We start from the raw sequence: 19,590 nt of genomic DNA, 5'->3' as shown, positions 1-19,590 counted from the left end.
CAGCTTCAGCCACCCAGTCTGTCACTTGGACACTGAAGACATAGGCTGGAGAAATGACAGGCTCTTCAGCCAGTGGCACTGAGATATCTGGACATTCACATACAGAGCTCCCAGCCTGCCACTGTCAGTTCCAGGACACGCCCCTCGGACCAGCTGGTGTCCTCCCCTCCACCCCCTCTTGTCCTGGGCTAGATCCAGCCCTCGGGCCTCCGCTCTGTTCTCAGCTCTTCCGCAGCTCCCAGCGTTGCCTGGGCGTTGAGAGCCTGAGAAGCAGATCATCCCGACCTCATCGACCTTATCGCAGGCTGGAGGGCTGGGGAGGGGGGGGCTGAGGTGGGGGGGAGGTTGACGCAGCTACCCCACGCGTCGGCGTGTGCTTCCCTGCCACGGAGCCACAGAGTGGTGTCCTGTTTCCCGACAGGCAGTGTGGGGTAAGCATGGTCAACTCCCCACGTCCTGCCTCCCCAGCAGCCGTGCCCTGTGGCAGAGCGGGTGCAGGACCCCGTGTTACCATGTCCAACACAGCCCTAGAAATGGACCTGAGTTGGGTCGCAAAGGGATAAAGGAAAGACATACATGGACACATAGCAGACCTGGGTTCCGGTGCTCTGTGCTTTAAGATGGAGATGCTGCTGCCCACAGAAGCTCAGTGTGTGTTCTACAGAGTTCAGAGGCAGGGTTATTGCATACAGCTGAACAAGGAGGCAGGGGTACATGCATATAGTCAGGGTTTATGCTATAGTTTGGTCATGGAGACCGGTTTAATCAATCTCAGTAGTAGTTTATGTAGGGGAGCAGTCTTCAGGCCATAAATACCTGGGGTAGAAAGCTGTGGTGAAGACTTTTTTGTTTTGTTTTTTATTGGAAATTCTCTGCATTTACATTTCAGATGTTAAGTGAACACTTTTTGCACATACTATCCACACCACACGTGGGCCAGAAGGAAGGCTTGGCCATTTGCCTCCAAGTCTCACCCTGGTTGGTGGGGGAAGAAGTTTTGCCATTTTCACATTGGTTTGAGGTAGGGTCCTTGACATGGTTGGCTCATGTCAACAACACACATTCCTCAGGACTTCACTCCCACAAGAGCTTCCTCTGCTCCCCACACAGTGTGGGTAGTTAAATAGTCTGATTCCTTATGAGTTTTTCATATATCACTTGCTGCTCTTGCAGAGAATCAGGTTCAGTTCCAAGCACCCACAACGTGACTCACAACCATTCATAACTCCAGATCCAGGGGGTCAGACGCCTTCTTCTCATCTACGTGGGATGGGCACCGTACACATTGGTATACATAGAGGCCAGCAAAAACATACACACACAAATAAATTAATTAAAAAACAACAAAGAAAGATCTTAGAACAGTGGTTCTAAGGTGGTTCTAATGCTGCAACCCTTTAATACAGTTCCTCAAATTGTGGTGACCCCCAACCATAAAGTTATTTTTATTCCACTTAATAACTAATTTTGCTACTGTTATGAACCATAATGTAAATATTTTTTGTAATCAGCCCACAGGTTGAGAACCACTGTCCTATAGAGGTGATTTGAAAGGACTGGCTTCCTATTACATATAAAGAGCGAAGTCAGGGCTGGAGAGATGGCTCAGTGGTTAGGAGCACTGACTGCTCTTCCAGAGGTCCTGAGTTCAATTCCTAGAAACCACATGGTGGCTCACAACTATCTGTAATGGGATCTGATGCCCTCTTCTGGTGTCTGAAGACAGCTACAGTATACTCATACATTAAATAAATAAACAAATATTTTTTAAAAAATAGGTCATGTTTATCCAGGCAGTGAAACATCTTGATCATTAGCTGAGCCCACATGTGAAGTCAAAGATACTTGGTTCTCTTAAACTTACATTGTTCTACTGGACTGCCTGGTTTTGTGTCAACTTGACACAAGCTGGAGTTATCACAGAGAAAGGAGCCTCAGTTAAGGAAATGCCTCCATGAGATCCAGCTGTAAGGCATTTTCTCAACTAGTGATCAAGGTGGGAGGGCCCAGCCCATTGTGGGTGGTGCCATCCCTGGGCTGGTAGACCTGGGTTCTATAAGAAAGAAAGCTGAGCAAGCCAGTAACATCCCTCCATGTCCTCTGCATCAGCTCCTGCTTCCTGACCTGCTTGAGCTCCAGTCCTGACTTCCTCTGGTGATGAACATCGATATAAAAGTATAAGCCGAATAAACCTTTTCCTCCCCAACTTGCTTCTTGGTCATGATGTTTGTGCAGGAATAGAAACCCTAACTAAGACATCTACCAATACTTAAACTGACTTGCTAGCCTTGTTCATATCAATAAAAACTTTTTTTCTCTGCCTGGATCTGTAGTGTTTTCACAGGGACTGGTCAGGAGCTTCTCTTCTGTGGCTGTAGTGTCTCTTCAAGCTGCTGCATGTTGAGATTTGACCATCAGGTCTGCTCTAGTGTCAGGGTATCAGAGGCTCTGGAGACCTAGGGCAGAGGACGATTCCCAAGGCAGTCTTAGGTGGCCTGACTTCATTGGGAAACAGGTAGTGCTGAGTCTGAACCCTGTTTCAACCCAAGGTGGCAGAGAAACTGTCCCTTTCTACGGTGACCAGCATCTCAGGGCCTCAGCAACTGCTGTAGAGCAGATAACTACTTCTATCTGTTTAGTAACTACAAAACTGGCGAATGCCTGTGGGGTTGGGGGGTAGATTAGAGAAAACGTGGACGCTGAGCCTGAGATCTAAGTGTTCTCATGGTAATGACTAAGGATCATGTTTGTGTGCACCAAAAACAATTCCCTTTCCAAATTCAAGAGGGGAAAACAGGTGTAAGTGATTTCCATAAACTGCGAAATAGTGTCATCTCCCAATGTCTGTGGCTGAACTCTCTTCCCTATAAGAAACAGAATTGAGGGAAATGCTGCTAGCGTTGGTCGGAGGAACAGCACTAAAGCAACATCATCCTGTCCGAATAGAAGTGGCTTCCCCTGAGCATTGGGAAGAGACTGCTGCACGTGGAGGGGCTGTACATGAGGAGGAGGAGGGGCGATCGCAGAGCTCATCTTGCAGGATACTTCGAAAAGGAGGATTGTGCTAATTGCACAGGATAAAAACAGTCAGACCAGTTGAATAATCCCAGTATTGACCCCCTGTGCATTGGGGTAGTATTGGCAAGTGGTAAGAAAGGTTCTGGAGTCAAAATGCCAGCGTGTTCTAACACATATCTACAGCCTTCGAGCTGTGTCTCCTGACTTACTCATCCTCTCTGGCTCTGTTTTCTCTAAGTCCTCAGGATAACATTGTCTATGACATGATTATGAAAGGCTACAGCAAAAATATGTTTAGCACAGTGCCTATCTTGAAGTAAGTGTTCAGCTGTTGGATATGGTTGATAACTGTTGCCCAGGCAACAATGATTGTCATGCCTGGGATCAAACACCAGGAAGAAGGTAGCAATCCCAGTGTGACTCCAAACTCCACACACTGCTATTTGCACTTGTTGGAGGAAACCCCACATACCAGGCCTTCTCTTTCTGAGAGCAACAACCTGAAAGTTACTCTTTGCTATCAAAACCAATTCTGCACTTGCCAACTGAAAGGACCTTTGATTTGACAACCTGTGACCATCGTATCGTCTGTGGTGACATGAACTTCTGTCTCCCTCTCAAAGTTGTTCTCTAATATTTTGCTCCAGTTTCTCTCCAAACAAAATGACTTGCGGCTGGAAATCACGCTAGCTTTCTGGTTCACTGCCTGCTTAGGCCTAAGTAGCCAGAATACTGGCTCATACTCTAACTACCACTGGTTCTGGCCCTGTTCCACAATCCTTGGGCACTGAACCTTGTGGAGTCCATAAAGTTAATTTTCCAAACAAACTTTATTTAACCTGATATGAACTTTCTACAAGGTACTTCTGGAAAATTTCACATCAACATTCCCACTTCATTTCAAAATATGTTCTTGTCAAAAAGAAACATTTACCAACACAACTATATTATATGCCATAAAACTAGCCTTAACATTTCAAATCATTTAAAATGTACAAAACCAGTTCTTTGAAAACAATTAAATTAAACTGGAAATCAGTTAGAGAAAGGTATGTGGAACATTCTGAAATCATTAGAAATTAATCAACTCAGTTAAAAATAATCCTTAGGTCTAATATGAACTCACAAGGGAAAGTAGGAAATATTGTAAACTGAATGAAAATAAAACATGTTAAGATTTTTGTGATGCCTTCACAATGACTTGGGGATGCCATTAAAGTCATATTTAAAACAAAGAAATATCTAAAATCAATGATGTAAGCTTCCATTTATAAAAACTAAACAACTGCCAAAAGCAAAGCAAAAAGTAGAAGAGATGAAATCAATAAATTACAGAAAACAAAGAAACCTACAAAGTAACTAAAAAAAAAAAAAAAAAAAAAAAACCAATAAGCCAAACTAATTAGAGAAAACACCAATATCAAGAATGAAACAAAGCCTGGAATGGTAGCACAAATCTGTAAAGCCTTAGGATTCTGAAAACTGAAGCAGGAGGATTACAACTCTCAGGGCTAGCCTGGGTGCCACAGTGAGTCAAGGACTCCAACAAACACCAGAAAGACAGATAACATCACTATAGACCCGAGAGCATCACTATAGATCCAAGAACATCATTATAGATCTGAGATCATCACTATAGATCCGAGAACATCATTATAGATCTGAAAACATCATTATGGATCCAAGAACATCACTATAGATCTGAGATCATCACTATAGATCCGAGAACATCACTATAGATCCAAGAACATCATTATAGATCTTAGATCATCACTATAGATCTGAGAACATCACTGTAGATCCAAGAACATCATTATAGAGCTGAAAACATCATTATGGATCCAAGAACATCACTATAGATCTGAGATCATCACTATAGATCCGAGAACATCATTATAGATCTGAAAACATCATTATGGATCCAAGAACATCACTATAGATCTGAGATCATCACTATAGATCCGAGAACATCACTGTAGATCCAAGAACATCATTATAGAGCTGAGAACATCACTGTAGATCCAAGAACATCATTATAGAGCTGAGAACATCACTGTAGATCCAAGAACATCATTATAGAGCTGAGAGCATCACTATAAATCCAAGAACATCATTATAGATCCAAGAACATCACTATAGATCTGAGATCATCACTATAGATCCGACAGACAACAATGTAATGTGGAAATATTCAATCACTAAATCCGATAGATTATCTAGGTGAAGCAGACAAATTCTCCAAACAAAAGAAACTAACAAAGCTCTCTCAAGAAGAAATAGATGTCCTTAATAGCCCTCTAGTTTCTTAAGGAAATCAAATTTGTAGCTACAAGTATTTCAATTAAGAAAACTCTAGGCCTCTGTGGAGTTAGTGGCAAATATCAGCACACACTTAAAGGAACTTGGACTATCGTCCAAATGTAAATATCTCTTTAAGAACAAGAAATGTTTTCCAAATTATTTGTGAATCAGCTTCACCAGACAAAAATAAATAAATAACAAAACCACAAATCAATGCATCTCAAAAAACAAGAATGTCTAGCAACGGAGGTACAGAGTCAGCTCATCAGTCAAAAGCAATTACTTACTGCTCTTGCAGAGAGAACCCAGGTTCGATTCCCAGCCCCTACCTGATGCTCACAAGCCTATCTCCAGTTCCAGGGGATTCAACTCGGACCTCCTTAAGAACCCAACATGCCTGTGGTACATAAACCATAAAGGCAGATAAAACACTAACACATAAAATAAAAATTAAAAAATCTTTTAAAAACTGTATCAAACTTCAATATTGCTGTTCTAACCCAGCGATGTCTCTGAGTAACAGAGCATAAAGGTCAATCTGGGGAGTGAAAGGTTGGTTCAGCATTTCACAAGTCAGCTGTTACCCATTGTGCCAGCAGACTTAATAAAGAGAAATCACAAGGTCATCTCAGTAGAGAAGCACGGGGCGGGAGATGGTTTGGTTGTTAAGGTGCTTGTTATGAAGCATGGGGGACTGTGTTTGGATCCCCTGAAAGCACATGAATGCTAGGTGTTCTTAGTAGGCTGCCTGTAGTTTCAGCCTTAAAAGGTAGAGCTGGGGCTCCACAGAGCAGGCCAGCAGTGGCGCTAGCCATATGGGTGAGTTCCTCTCGTGACTGACAAATCCCACCACAAAGAATAAGATGGAAGAGCCATGGAAGATGATTCCTGACTCCAGGCCTCTACATGTATTCACGCACATGTATACCTGCACACGTGCAAAGGTGCATACACCTACTACACACAGATGAAAATGGAAAAAAAAAAATTGAAGAATCGAATAAGCTCAGCACTTGTTCGTGATTTAAAAACTAAAGAAAACCCATTCTTACCTAAGAAACAGAAATTAAAGAGAACTTACCAACATTTTAAAAGGGAAATGCTGATTTTGCACAAGTCACCCAGGGCATACCAAGCGACATTTGTCTCAGGCTAGGTATCCGGGTTGGCTCAAGTGAACCCTCAGTCCTCTTTCTTTTTCACGGGTTGAACTGAGTTTGTCAGTAGAGTTTGGAGACCACCTTCCCACCTCCCTCACAGAGATGCTGATAGGACCTACGTCTTAGTTCTCTGCCTCCTGGCCCGTCAGCTCCCTTCCGTGGAGTACTCAACGCTTTCCTCAGAGCAGTGAGGAGAGCTCCCACCCTAGAGTCATGATCTCCTAAGTGGCATTCCATGACTTGGCATGTTTGAGTCCTTAAAGTCATGCACTCTCGGGCCTGCTTTCTCAAATGGCAGATTGTGGGATTGAATAGGGTTGTCATAAAAAAAAAAAAAAAATTGAAATGGTGAAAGATTTCCCAATGTGAAAGGTTCATTTGAAATCAAACAAGTAACAAATCCTAGGGTTTCTGAGTGTGCTCAACTGGGATGGATTATGTGATTTCGTTGCAGCCTTCCTTTGCCCTGAACACACACACACACACACACACACACACACACACAGAGTGTGCACTGCCTTGCAAGAACCTTCATTCGGCTCAACAGGAACCGACAGCACCTGAAATACCTTCTATCAGATTTAAGACTTTTGCATGTTATCAGCACAGGGCTGTTTCTGTGAGTGCTTCATGGTTTCACTGTGGGAAAACAAATGCTTTTAATACTTCACCATGGTTCTTCAGCGTGAATCCAAATACTGTCTCCTTAGCTTGCCTTGTTAGAACATTTAGTTTTCCAGAATTGCTGCTTGAATTGCTGACCTGAATCTCTTTAAAAAGAAATCCATTAAATGACTTTTGGCTTGGGATTTGGAACAAATTTTCCATGACTTTTGCTGTCCTCTATAACATAGTTTTACTGTTTTGGTTCGAGTTGATAAAATCATGGAATTGATCGACTCTGCAAAACAGAGATGCTCTTCCAACATCGAATGTTCTTTATGGGAAGATAAACATATTCATTTCGCTTTTAATAAGTGATAAAATCATATAGACACCAAAGAGTTGGTGGGGGTGTCATGTTTAGGGGTACACATAGACTAGGCTGGCTTGGACTGCCTATGCTGTCTGGAAACATGACTTTAAACTCCTGGTCCACCTGACTTTAGCTTCCAAGTTGTTGAGTTTACAAGAATGTATCACCATACCTGACTCCCAAAGAATTGTCTTAAAATATCTTTTCATGATTTGATTTTAGAAAATGTTTAACTTGTAAGCTTAATTTGTATACTAATCTACCTGAAGTCCAGTTAAAATTTTCTCATGCAAAAAGAAGACAGAGTGGGTAAAGCTGGTAAAGCTGAAGAAGGCCTATAGGGGCATAGCTGTCGGGAGGCAGGTCATCAAGCCTACCGTAAGCTTAAGTGAATAAGAGAATAAACAACTGCCCACTATGTGCTTACCAGCATAAGATTGCTTTCAGTAACAAGGCAAGGGGTGCGGCCTTGCCATCACACCGAGGGACCTACCCAGTGAAAAGAAAAACTGATTAAGAAAAATTAAATGCCCCTATTTGGTGGTCCCTATAAACAACTCTTAAAAGGTGAAAGAGAACATTGTCTGTGTTAGGGACAGTTACAGCAATCCTGTCTCTACTGGGGGTACCTACCTGGAGGGCACAGGGTCTCGCACTCCATCCTCAGTATGGAAATTAACTATACCATAACCCTCTTGTACTTAATTCAATCAACTAGAGGTTTTTTTGCCTTTTGCCATGTTCCAGGTGAGAACTGAGAACCACCAGAGAGGAGGTGTTGGTGCCAAAGAACCAAAAGCCTCTTAGAATCCTGAAGCAAAGACATCTAAAGGGCGGGTAGAGTCAAATTCATATCAAAGCCATTAGAAGTCATTGATCATTCATTTCAATGGCTAAAGTCAAACTGACAGTCAGGATGCCGAACACGGGGAACATCGCAGAGGGAAGGAAAAGTGGAAAAGATGAACTCCATGTACACGTCTGCTAAGTATTTCCCCAAGAAAAAATGAAGGGCCATTTTCATAGAAAGGACTAGGTGTGACATCTATAGTGGCTTCATGTATAATCACCCCAAACTGGAAACAAATATTCTTCAACCAGGATTGAATAAACAAATACCAGTACATTCATACAACAGAACACTACCCGGCCATAAAAAGGAAGGCACTGCTGATAAATGCAAGATGTCTGTGAATCTCAGATGTATTCTGTGAAGTGAGAGTCTGATTCCTAAAAGCTGTACACTGTATGTTTCCATCTAATACAATATTCTGAGAAAGGCAAAGCTGTCGAGAAGACAAAATTTAAAAAGAACAGGTTTTCACATTCGCACACAATTTCTGGGAGGGTCCCAGACCATCGGGAGTTCATTCCAGCACCTAATTACTCCTCTCCCCTTTGCCAGGCAGCCGCCACGCCCTGTGTGCCCAGCCCCAGCTTCCTCTTGAGCTCCGTGTACGTTTGCATCGCAAGTTCCTTGGCCGGGGTTGGCCAGGTTTCGCGTTGTGCCTTTTCTCTGCTGAAGTCCGGCCACCAATGCACAAGCACCTCGGCGCCTCGCATAAGGGATGGAAGGGCTGAGAAAATGTAGAGGCTGTTTGTTCGGTCCTTATTTCAAGATTTTCTGCATACATCAACTGCCGCTGCCACTGCGCTGAAACAGGTTCAAAAAAGGAGGTGATTAGGGGTCAAGGCAAACAAGGCAGACTGTGCACCGCGCCAGCATCCCACTACATGGGAGGGAAGGCCATTCCGCTCACACATTCATTTTTGAAGCTGCAGCACCGAGCAAGACCCACGCAATTGCTGCCCTCCCCCCCCCCCCCCGGGGTTCACAAGCTAGGAAGGGACACCAAGGAGTGAGCGTTGTAAGGTATGGAGCTGCTGGCCACCCTAGCCGAGAGCAGTCTGCAAGGACAGCCCGGGTGCAGGCGTTATCCCAGCAGATGCTCTTTGCTCTGACTCCCATGATCTAAACCCTGCGGACCTGCAGCGCTGGGCCAGGGACCCTGCAAGGACAGCAGGGCGGAGGGCGGCCCCGCCCAGCCGGCGCGGTTCCCATGGGGATCCCAGCGGCGACCCGGCGGAGCTGCAGGCTGCTGTGCTCGAGCTGGGCCGAGAGGCTGGGAGTCAGGGTGGGAGGTCCCCGCAGTCCCCGCGGGTCTGGCTGCCCAGCCGGTGTCCTCTTCCGGAGGGAAATGAGACCCGAAATTAGAACCGGGAAAGCCCTTCACCTTCGCGGTGCTCCAGCCAGCTCAAATGTCTTAGATCGTATGAACCATAACGTTAAAAAGATAGATTATCTTACAGCTCGGCTCGGTTTTGGGATGCTGGCTACGTGTTTAGCTCGAGGGAATGAAACAGACAACTAAAACTGGGTCACCCACGGCAGCCACCTGTAGGCTCCCAGCCTTGACCGGGATGTCATTGCTGGGTGGGGGTGGAGTCCACACCTGGCTGGTCCTTATTCTTTAACTCACGCCCTTGTTTTCTCTAGATCCTGGACGACAGCCCTCTCTTGATGAGGCTGGAGAGCGATCGGTTCTCGTATTTCATAACCAGCCTTTAAAAACTATATGAAAATCCGATCTCGAGAAGACGTGCACCTCAGTAATGGAGAAATACGAAAAAATTGGAAAGATTGGAGAAGGCTCCTATGGGGTAGTGTTCAAGTGCAGAAACAGGGACACGGGTCAGATCGTGGCCATCAAGAGGTTTCTGGAAACCGAAGATGACCCTGTCATAAAGAAAATCGCCCTTCGAGAAATCCGCATGCTCAAGGTAGCTGATTTGCTTTTTCTGTGTTAGATGCTGTGGGCTGTGGCTCTGCCATCTTCCCTCACAGCCTTTGTCTTCAGTGGCACAAATCCGAGTCTGTGTGCAGAGAATGGATTATGTAAGAGTGAGCAAGGTGGAGGGGAGAGAGGTGGGGTTCTCATCCGCTCAACTGCAGCCGGTCTTTTCACGAGTCCCTGAGAAACAGGATTTAAAACAACTCGACTTCGCTAGAGTTCTTGAGTTTTGAGCTTCTAGACTGTTTTCATTTTGTATTTTTAACACATTGTCCTGTTTTCTTGGGCTATGTATGCATCAGAATATGTGTATGTGTGTGCGTGTGTGTATGAGCATGTGTTTTGCATGTGTAAGACATGGGCATTTGGAGGCCGAAGGTTAACACTGGCCGTCTTCCTCCACCATTTTCCGCCTATAGATTGAAACGGTGTCTTACTGGAACCCAGAGTTTAAGGACTGCCAGGCAGTTTTCTCCAGGATCTAGCTCTGAGATGGCAGGTGGACATCTGCCCTCGGGCAGCATGTATGTGGGTGCTGGGACCTAAGCTTAGGTCCGAGGACTTTGATGACAAACTGATTCATAGAACTCTCCACCCAACACCCGTCTCCCCACTGGGGAACGTGGCTGGCTCACATCGCACCTGAAGCATCTGCTGGGGGGCTTCTCGGTGTCCTGTCTGAAGGCGAGCATCGGAGCACAGAGGCAGGTGGCCCTGCCAGTGTGTGTTAGTCCTAGGACACTGGGGTGTCGGCCACGAGGGAAGAGTGCTTTCCTCCTATTTTGGAAAGAGGCTTCTCTGAATTCCTCAGGCGCCACGCAGCTCCTAGTGTTGGATGAGGAGGTCTTGGCTCCTGTGGGGCTCAACTATGCTACAGGGAGGACGAAGGGTGACTCATGTTAAAACATCAGACTGTACTCTTTCTGTGTGTGTGTGTGTGTGTGTGTGTGTGTATGTGTGTGTGTGTGTGTGTATGTGTGTGTATGTGTGTGTGTATTTGTGTGTGTATGTGTGTGTGTGTGTGTGTGTGTGTGTCTGTGTGTTTGTGTGTATGTGTGTGTATATTTGTGTGTGTATGTGTGTATGTGTGTGTGTTTGTGTGTGTGTATGTGTGTGTGTCTGTGTGTGTATATTTGTGTGTGTATGTGTGTGTGTGTGTGTATGTGTGTGTATGTGTGTGTGTATTTGTGTGTGTATGTGTGTGTGTTTGTGTGTGTGTATGTGTGTGTGTCTGTGTGTGTGTATTTGTGTGTGTGTCTGTGTGTGTATATGTGTGTGTCTCTGTGTGTATTTGTGTGTCTGTGTGTGTGTGCATTTGTGTGTGTATATGTGTGTATGTGTGTGTGTCTGTGTGTCTGTGTGTGTATGTATGTTGTGTATTGTGTGTTTGTATATGTGTGTGTATGTATGTTGTGTATGTGTGTGTGTGTACTCTTTTCTCCAGGCCTCGATAGAAATCCTTTCACATGGATCAAATTCGTGGAGCTCTGTCTAGATGAGGACCATGGGCAGGAAGCAGTGACCCTGGGTAAATTACCGCAGACTGATAACAAGAAAGTTTCTGACTTGGGTTTTGAGATGTTCATAACTTGCAGGTTGTTGTCTGTTCTGAGAAGACACTGGCCAAGTGTCTGAGTGGATGATCCAGTCAGAAGGGGTGAACTCACTCATGAGTTTGCGCCCGTCCCCGGCCGGCTCCTCTGCCTGCTCACCTCCACACAGCCAGTGCTTGCCAGTGAACATTTCCATTTTCTTAGTAGAAGGTGATAGCTGAGTGACTATTTTATTTATCATCATCATTATCAATATTCTTACTATTTTTTGGTGTTAAGGATTGAACCCAGAGCCTTTATCAAATTAACAAGGCCTTCTCTTTCCTAGGCACATTCCCAGTCTTCAATAAGTTGATGTACTCCAAAATAATGATGATGATGATGATGATGATGATGATGATGGTGATGAAGATGGTGGTGGTAGTGATGATGATGATGAAGATAATGATGATATGATGATGATGATGGTGTTTGTGGTGGTGATGGTGACGGTGATGAAGATGATGATGGTGAGGAAGATGATGATGGTGATGATGGTGATGATGATGGTGGTGATGATGCTGATAATTGGGGCTAAAAAGACGGCTCAGTGTATAAATGTGCTTACCACCAAGCTGACGACCTCAGATTGATCCCTTGGACCTGCATGATGGGAGAGAATTGATTCCCCCTCCCCCAAGTTGTCCTCTAACCTCCATGGTGCACAGTAATACCTGTGTGTTCCATCCACCAAAATAAAAACACATGTAAATTTTAAGAACATGTCCCTAGGTGCACGGTGGCTGCTCTCTGTCCTCTGAGAATGTCCTCTCCGACCATGGGTACGAAGTATCTCAGCACATTTTATTATCTGTGTTTCCAGGTGTAGCTCCCAGACTTTCTCTAGGTTGGGGACCTTGCCTCCCTGTCTGTGTCTTCCTGGCATGCTCTGTGGCACCTGCTAGACTCCCAATAAATATTCTTATTGAGTTTTTCTAGGGTTAATATAATAAACACTTAAGGAAAAGAAGGTGTTAAAAGTCAATATTAATTGAGTGAGAATCAAGTCCCCCAAGTTGACCTCTGACCCCACAGTGCTCTGTAACAACTGTGTGTTCACCTAACAAAATAAATGACAGTGTGAAGTGGGTGATGAACCCACAGAGGATGTGGAAGCAGGAAACCCCACCCTCCAAACCAGGCGCTCAGTGTTTCTTCCCTAGGCTAAGTAAGGTGGCGGGACATTCCTGATTTTATGTCTAGCTCCTTAGCTCCAACTCTTCAAAATTATATGATATTCCTAATATCCAGTTTGTAGTTGGTGCATATTTGATAGCTAAGTGGACTGAGGGTTTGTTAAATGAGATCATATTTTCTTCATTGATCCAGTAATTGAGTCATTGAGCCTAACTCAATCTTAACAAGTGCTGTGCAGAGTTGTTTCACAAGCTCAGCTCTCAGAAAGTAGATGGAGTAAAATCCCCCCACTGTCATTTCTGGTGCACCGAGGTCCTAATGCACAGAACCTGTGCCACTGACTTTGTGTCCCTGTGGCTGGCAAGAGCTCTTCTGGTGCTGTTGATTAACGAAAGCATGTCAGAAGTGGATTCTGAAGTTTGAGAGAGACAGGGATGAGATGAAGGAGTCTCAGGTGGGCTGAGCTGGAACTTGAGGAGTAGCTCAGTGGCTCTGGGGAAGGGGATGCTAACCTGGGTAGGAAATGCAGGAAGACACTGCAGGGTCCCCGCACCTTGGTGAACTCCTAGGAAGGGTTATTGAGAAACCAGGACTTCTGATCCCAGATGAAGAGAAACACTCAAAGTGAGACCTCAAAGCAAAGGGTGAAGGATCCTCAGGGGCCACAGGCCAGACAGGTGAGGTCTGACCAGACAGCCCTTTACAGACGCCGAAGACGGGCCATGACAGAGGCAGGAAGTAAGACTTGGAACTCTGTTTTCCTTCTGAAAAAGACAGCTAGCCAAGAAGAGGAGGGGTGGAGGGAGAAGAGGGAGAGGAGGTCAACAAGAAGGAGAAGGGGGCTGTGGCTTTGGTTTATTTATTTATTTATTTATTTATTTATTTATTTATTTATTTATTTATTTATTTAGAGACAGGATTTCTCTGCATAGCCCCAGTGTTCTGGCCCTTACTCTGTAGATCAGGCTGGCCTTGAACTCAAGAGATCTGCCTGCTTCTACCTCTTGAGTGCTGGGATTAAAGGCATGCGCCACCACTGCCCAGCCCACTAACATTATATTTTATGAAAAGGTTGTCATTTGCAGACTTTTAACTCATGGCCCATGACATTTCAAAACATTTCGTTTCCTCTTTAGGAATTAAGGCAGAGCTGTCAGGAGTTCTCCAGGAATCCTGTTAAGTACTCGGAGCCTAGTCTTGCGCCAGCAGATGTTGCTGTGTTTTCTTTTTCTGTCCTTTGAAACAGTCTTAAGCTGTAGACCACGATAGCCTTGAACTCCAAGCTAGGGATTGAAGCCAGGCTGTCTCTCCTCCACCAGGCAAGTGTTATATGCCCTGACACACACCCTCAGCACAGTCAAGACCTAAAAAAACAACAAAACCAACCAACAACAATCTACTACCTTAACCAACTCTTCTTGGAAGATTAGACACTTTAGTATCAAAATGAAAGCTAAGAAAGGAATTCTTTGTGAGAAACATGGCCTTCCTGAGAACAGCTGGAAACCACGTCCATCTTCACCTACATCAGACGTGTCTGTGTGGTGTTGTGTGTCATTGTGTGTTTGTGTGTTGCTGGTCCCTTTTCTTAGCTTCAGTATCCATCAGTGAAATGGCGGTATCATTTTCTTGTGCCCTGTAAATCTCATAGCTGTGAATATTACGTCTGGGGACAAAAAGATTCCCAGATCAAGTGCTATGTTACACTGAGGATGTATAGCTGCTAAACAAGAAACCGTTTGTGTGGTCCCAGTTGCCTTTGAGGGGATGGTCCCAGGATTTCATATTGTAACGAAATTGAAAAGTCCTTGTGTAGATCTTTTCCAGACTTTGCAATATTGTAAGGCCCAGTGACTGCTTTGAACTTCCCAAGTTTACAGTTGTTTCTTTGTAAACAGATGTGATTGTGGGAGGTAACTGTCCAGCAACCAGCAAGGTAGTTTGTCAGGTTTTGCCTCTTCTGGTATTTCTATCTTTGATGTGAAGTCCCATCAGGAAGATATAGCCAGGCAGATGGTATCATTAAAGCCTTATCTTGCTAAGATTTTTACAAATTATTTTCAAAAAAACTGGAGACACTACAAATAGCATTGTTTCTACCACCTGGAGTCTTTTTTACAAAACAAGCCGTTTTTTAATAATAACAAACCACTACTAAACAAGATGTAAGCCTGTGCTCACCAAGATGCCTTGTGAGACTCAACACTTCAGTGTCTTAATTAGCAATCAGGACTTTCCTGGGTTATATAATTGAGCTTGTTTTTAAAAAAAGTGAATCTGTCTCCTTAAAGCTATAAAAAGGCACCATAATCTTATAAAATAACAAAAAACAAACAACATTCTGGTTAAAATCAGTCAGCTCATCCTCTAGGGACAATTAATATTGTTCTAATGACAGGAATAAGATTGTTCTGTGGCACATAAGCTCAGTGTACATTTTCAAATAGACTTTCTGTCATACAAAGAAAAGAATGCATTCAGCTGGAGGTTTTGGTGAGGTGTTTGTGCACAGGATAACTGGCTGGCCCACTGCCAAGCATGTGCAGAACACTGCCACATCCAGGCATTATTCTTTCCTGCCACCTCCCCCCCCCCCCCCCCGCACACACACCAGGTGTTTTAGCAAGGAACACCCCCTCCCCCCACACACACACCAGGTGTTTTAGCAAGGAACACCCCCCACACACACCAGGTGTTTTAGCAAGGAACACCCCCCCACACACACACCAGGTGTTTTAGCAAGGAACACCCCCCACACACACACACCAGGTGTTTTAGCAAAGAACACCTACCCCCCACCACACACACACACCAGGTGTTTTAGCAAAGAACACCTACCCCCCACCACACACACACACCAGGTGTTTTAGCAAGGAACACCCCCCCACCACACACACACACACACCAGGTGTTTTAGCAAGGAGAGATCAGCAATGAACAAGTAAGTCATAAAAACCAAAGCTGATTCAGGGAAAAGGGAAGGGTATGTGTGTTTGCTTCTTTAAATAGTGGAACTCAAGCCCTTCCTATAGCTTGTTTTTAAACATGTTAATACTAACCTTTAAACATGTTAAAGACATATCTCATGGCAGAAAGAGTGGTCATGGGAGACAGAAGTCAGAGTGGGGAAAGGTCTCTAGTAGTGATACATGCCTTTAATCCCAGCACTCAGGAGCAGAGGCATGTGGATCTCTATGAGTTCAAGGCCAGCCTGGTCTACATAGTGAGTTCTTGGACAGTCAGGGTTTTCTCCAGTGAGACTTTATCTCAAAAAAAAAATTTCCTTAAATTACAAACTCAGGTATCAGATGGGGAGTTGGTTCAGTGGGTAAAGGCGCTTGTTACATTGTTACCTAAGTACTAAGATCTCAGTGAATCCCAGACACCACGTAAAAATTAAATCAATCAATCAATCAATCAATCAATCAATCAGATGCTTAGGGAGACCAGCTACAATCCCAACAGTACCTACAGGGAGATTGGAGGTGGAGCCAAGAGAATTTCCTGAAGCCTGTGGGCTGGCTAACATGGAATAAAAGCAGAAAAACAACAAAAAGACCCTGTCCTGTCTCAAACAAGGTAGAAAACAATGTTGTCCTCTGACCATCAAATGTGTAGTATGGCACATACACATGGATTAGCACACACATGAATGTGCATGGGCTATAGACACATACAGCTAGGCATCATGTGCTAGACCATTAGGATCTCTGTGGTGGGAAGCGGCACTTTCTTTGCATAGACCTCATGCAAGCATATAAATGTGCTTTAATCCATCCCATACCCTCCCATCCTAACCCCAGTAACATGTACGTATCCAGCAACGGGTACCGTGTGGTTAAGACAAACTCGAAACAGCCAACTCTTTCCCAGGCCCCTAGTCGCTGCTTCTGCGTCGTTCTCTGTGGAGTGAAATGGTAGACCAGCTGAGAGAGAGAAATCTATTCCATCCGGCCTTAATACAGGGAGCAGATGGCCCTGGGGCAGTTGGAGATCAAAGATAAGAGTGAGTGTCTGGGTGACTTATCCCAGGTAGGTGGTACAGTGGGTAAAAGAGTAGAACAGACTGACTTCAGTCAGAAGGCCATAGCAGCAGCTAAGACACAGCAACAGCTCTCTCTCTCTCTCTCTCCCCTCCCTCGCTCCCTCTCAGAGCAGAAGAGGGCATCACACATTTTCACTTGGCAGGTAGGAGCTGTTGACCATGAGACTTGGCTGAACTGCCACCTCAGTTGCCTAGGACTCGATAATGAACAGTAGTAACCACCTCAGACGGTGGCTGTTTGTCCAGTTTTGCATATTGGTTTGGAATAGTTAATGATTTGCCAGAACCCTCCTAGACAGGCAGCTGGAATGTACACACAGCTCTGTCCATCCCTAAGACCAAGCCCTACTGCTTACACATATCAGAACCACCAGCTCAGGATCTGAATAGGTCCTCAGGATCTATTTTGTCCTCTCTCTGCAGGCTTGTGTCCTGTAGCTCCCATGGACATATGAGAACAGTGGGGACGGAGGTTAGCCACAGGGTTTTTTTCTTTTTAAGAAGGAAAAGTCACTATAGTCACTATTTGCTACCAACAGGGACAAGAATAAATATGAGGGTGGGCTGTCCATCTGAGACTTTACTAAGAGGCTAGAGGTGATGCTCGGTGGTAGGGAGCTTGCTTGGCACTTGCAAAGTCGTGGTTTATGTCCAGCACCACAAAGCTCACTCTGCTGTACCAATAACAAAATTCACTGTGTGTGTTTGTTGGGGGTGGGGCACCACACTAATGTGTATGTTCACTTCTGTGTGCAAGTGGAGGACAAAGGTCAGGCTCTGGTATCATTTCTTTTAGTGTCATCCACCTTGGTTTTTGGAGACAGGGTCTCTCTTTGGCCTGGAGCTTCCCAATTAGGTTAGGCTGGCTTTCCAATGGGCCCCAGGATCTGCTTGGTTTTGCCTTTCCAGGGTTGAGATTAAAGGCATGCACCACTTTGCCCAGCCATTGCATAGCAGGTGGGTTTAGGGCCTGAACTTGGGTCCAAACACTTGCATAGCAAACACTTTACCAGCTGAGCAGTACCTACAGTATGTATGCATTCTTTATGTGTTATTTTGTGTGTGTGTGTGTGTGTGTGTGTGTGTGCTCTTATGTAGGCAAATATGCACGTGACACAGTGCACATGTGGCAGTTTGAGGACAACCTAAAGTAACTGTTTTTCTCTTTCTACCATGAGGCCTTACAGACTGAACTTAAACCATCCGACTTTTGGCAAGAGTCTTTACCTGTTGAGACATTTTTCTACCCCTCCTGGATGCATCCTTTTAAAAAAAAATTTATTATAAGTAAGTGCACTGTAGCTGTCTTCAGACACACCAGAAGAGGGCATCAGATCCCATTACAGATGGTTGTGAGCCACCACGTGGTTGCTGGGAATTGAACTCAGGACCTCTGGAAGAGCAGTTAGTGCTCTTAACCACTGAGCCATCTCTCCAGCCCCAGGATTCATTCTTAATGAGAACAATGTCGCCCACAAAAGGATCAAAACAGGTTCTTACAGGATGACAAAACGTCTACTCTTCGTATTATATACGGCACAGATACACATGCAGTGAGCACACAGCCATCTAATGTACAGTCACACAGCTCTGGCCCCACTGCAAAGTGACACCAGCAGCCTCCGCCAGCACCAGGCACACTGCCTGAGAGCACTTCCCGCTGAGCAGTATATTCCAGTCTCCTTTCCTATTTCAGTTTCCCAAATGTGTCTTTTTACACATCTTTTCCCTAATCACTTACAGGAGGAAACTTAATGCTACTAATACATCAGTGTGGATTCACTCCGGGCTTTCCGGTGACCTTGGACAAGCTTTAATGCCTTCTGGAACCCTGCCCACCCTTATCTCCTGATTTATGCCCCTGCCTGGTACTGCTTCACTGACTTTTTGCTGAGCGGACCATACAGGGCTCTGGAGCCCAACACAGAGTGGTGTTGGGGCAGCCTGGGGATGCAGAGACAGAAGAGTGTCAGGACAGAAGGTCAAAGGCAGCAGGAGAGACAAAAGCTAATGGAGAAAGGCAAAGAGGGTGAACCTGAGACTGCCTCCAATGGGACAGTCAAGGCAGATCTTGCATTAGGCTTCCTGGGAGCCTCACTGCCTGTAAACCTCAGGTCAATACTGGGTGAGTCACTACCCTGCTGCCAAACACTGATGGGAGAAGTGGGACCCCTAAGACTCCGTTATTCAAAGGAAGCTCTAACTAAGCACATGATAGGAGCTTATGCCACTAAATACAACAGCATGCCATGTGAGTGCCCCCGGCACCACCGCCTGGGTAAAGCTTTCTTCTTCCTAAAGGTATTGACTTCCCCGAGATTATTTGGAGGAATATTTCACATGCAAGCAAAAATCCTTAGTGAGTGTACTGGCTGCTTTTGTGTCCACTTGACACAAGCTGGAGTTATCACAGAGAAAGGAGCCTCAGTTGAGGAAATGCCTCCATGAGATCCAGCTGTGAGGCATTTTCTCAACTAGTGATCAAGGGAGGAGAGCCCAGCCCACAGTGGGTGGTGACATCCCTGGGCTGGTAGGTCTGGGTTCTATAAGAAAGCAAGCTGAGCAAGTC

The 19,590-nt window shown here is 45.0% G+C and overlaps 1 protein-coding gene across 3 annotated transcripts in view; it reads left to right on the top strand.

Annotated features, from left to right (window-relative positions):
• Positions 1 to 10,068: 10,068 nt before the first annotated feature.
• CDKL1 (cyclin dependent kinase like 1) overlaps positions 10,069 to 19,590 on the top strand; it is a gene marked incomplete at both ends in the record, with an annotated part of 44,196 nt that continues 34,674 nt past the window's right edge. For all 3 annotated transcript variants that reach the window (XM_080936638.1, XM_080936639.1, XM_080936637.1), the window contains one exon: positions 10,069 to 10,236. In XM_080936638.1, the coding sequence (XP_080792764.1) occupies positions 10,069 to 10,236 (168 nt within the window). The remainder of the gene's footprint in view (positions 10,237 to 19,590) is intronic.

The sequence above is a fragment of the Micromys minutus genome (genome assembly GCF_963924665.1).
Source record: "Micromys minutus genome assembly, chromosome: 1".
NCBI lineage: Eukaryota > Metazoa > Chordata > Mammalia > Rodentia > Muridae > Micromys > Micromys minutus.
Note: the sequence above shows the minus strand (reverse complement) of the source record. Positions and strands in the feature narration are given on the sequence as shown.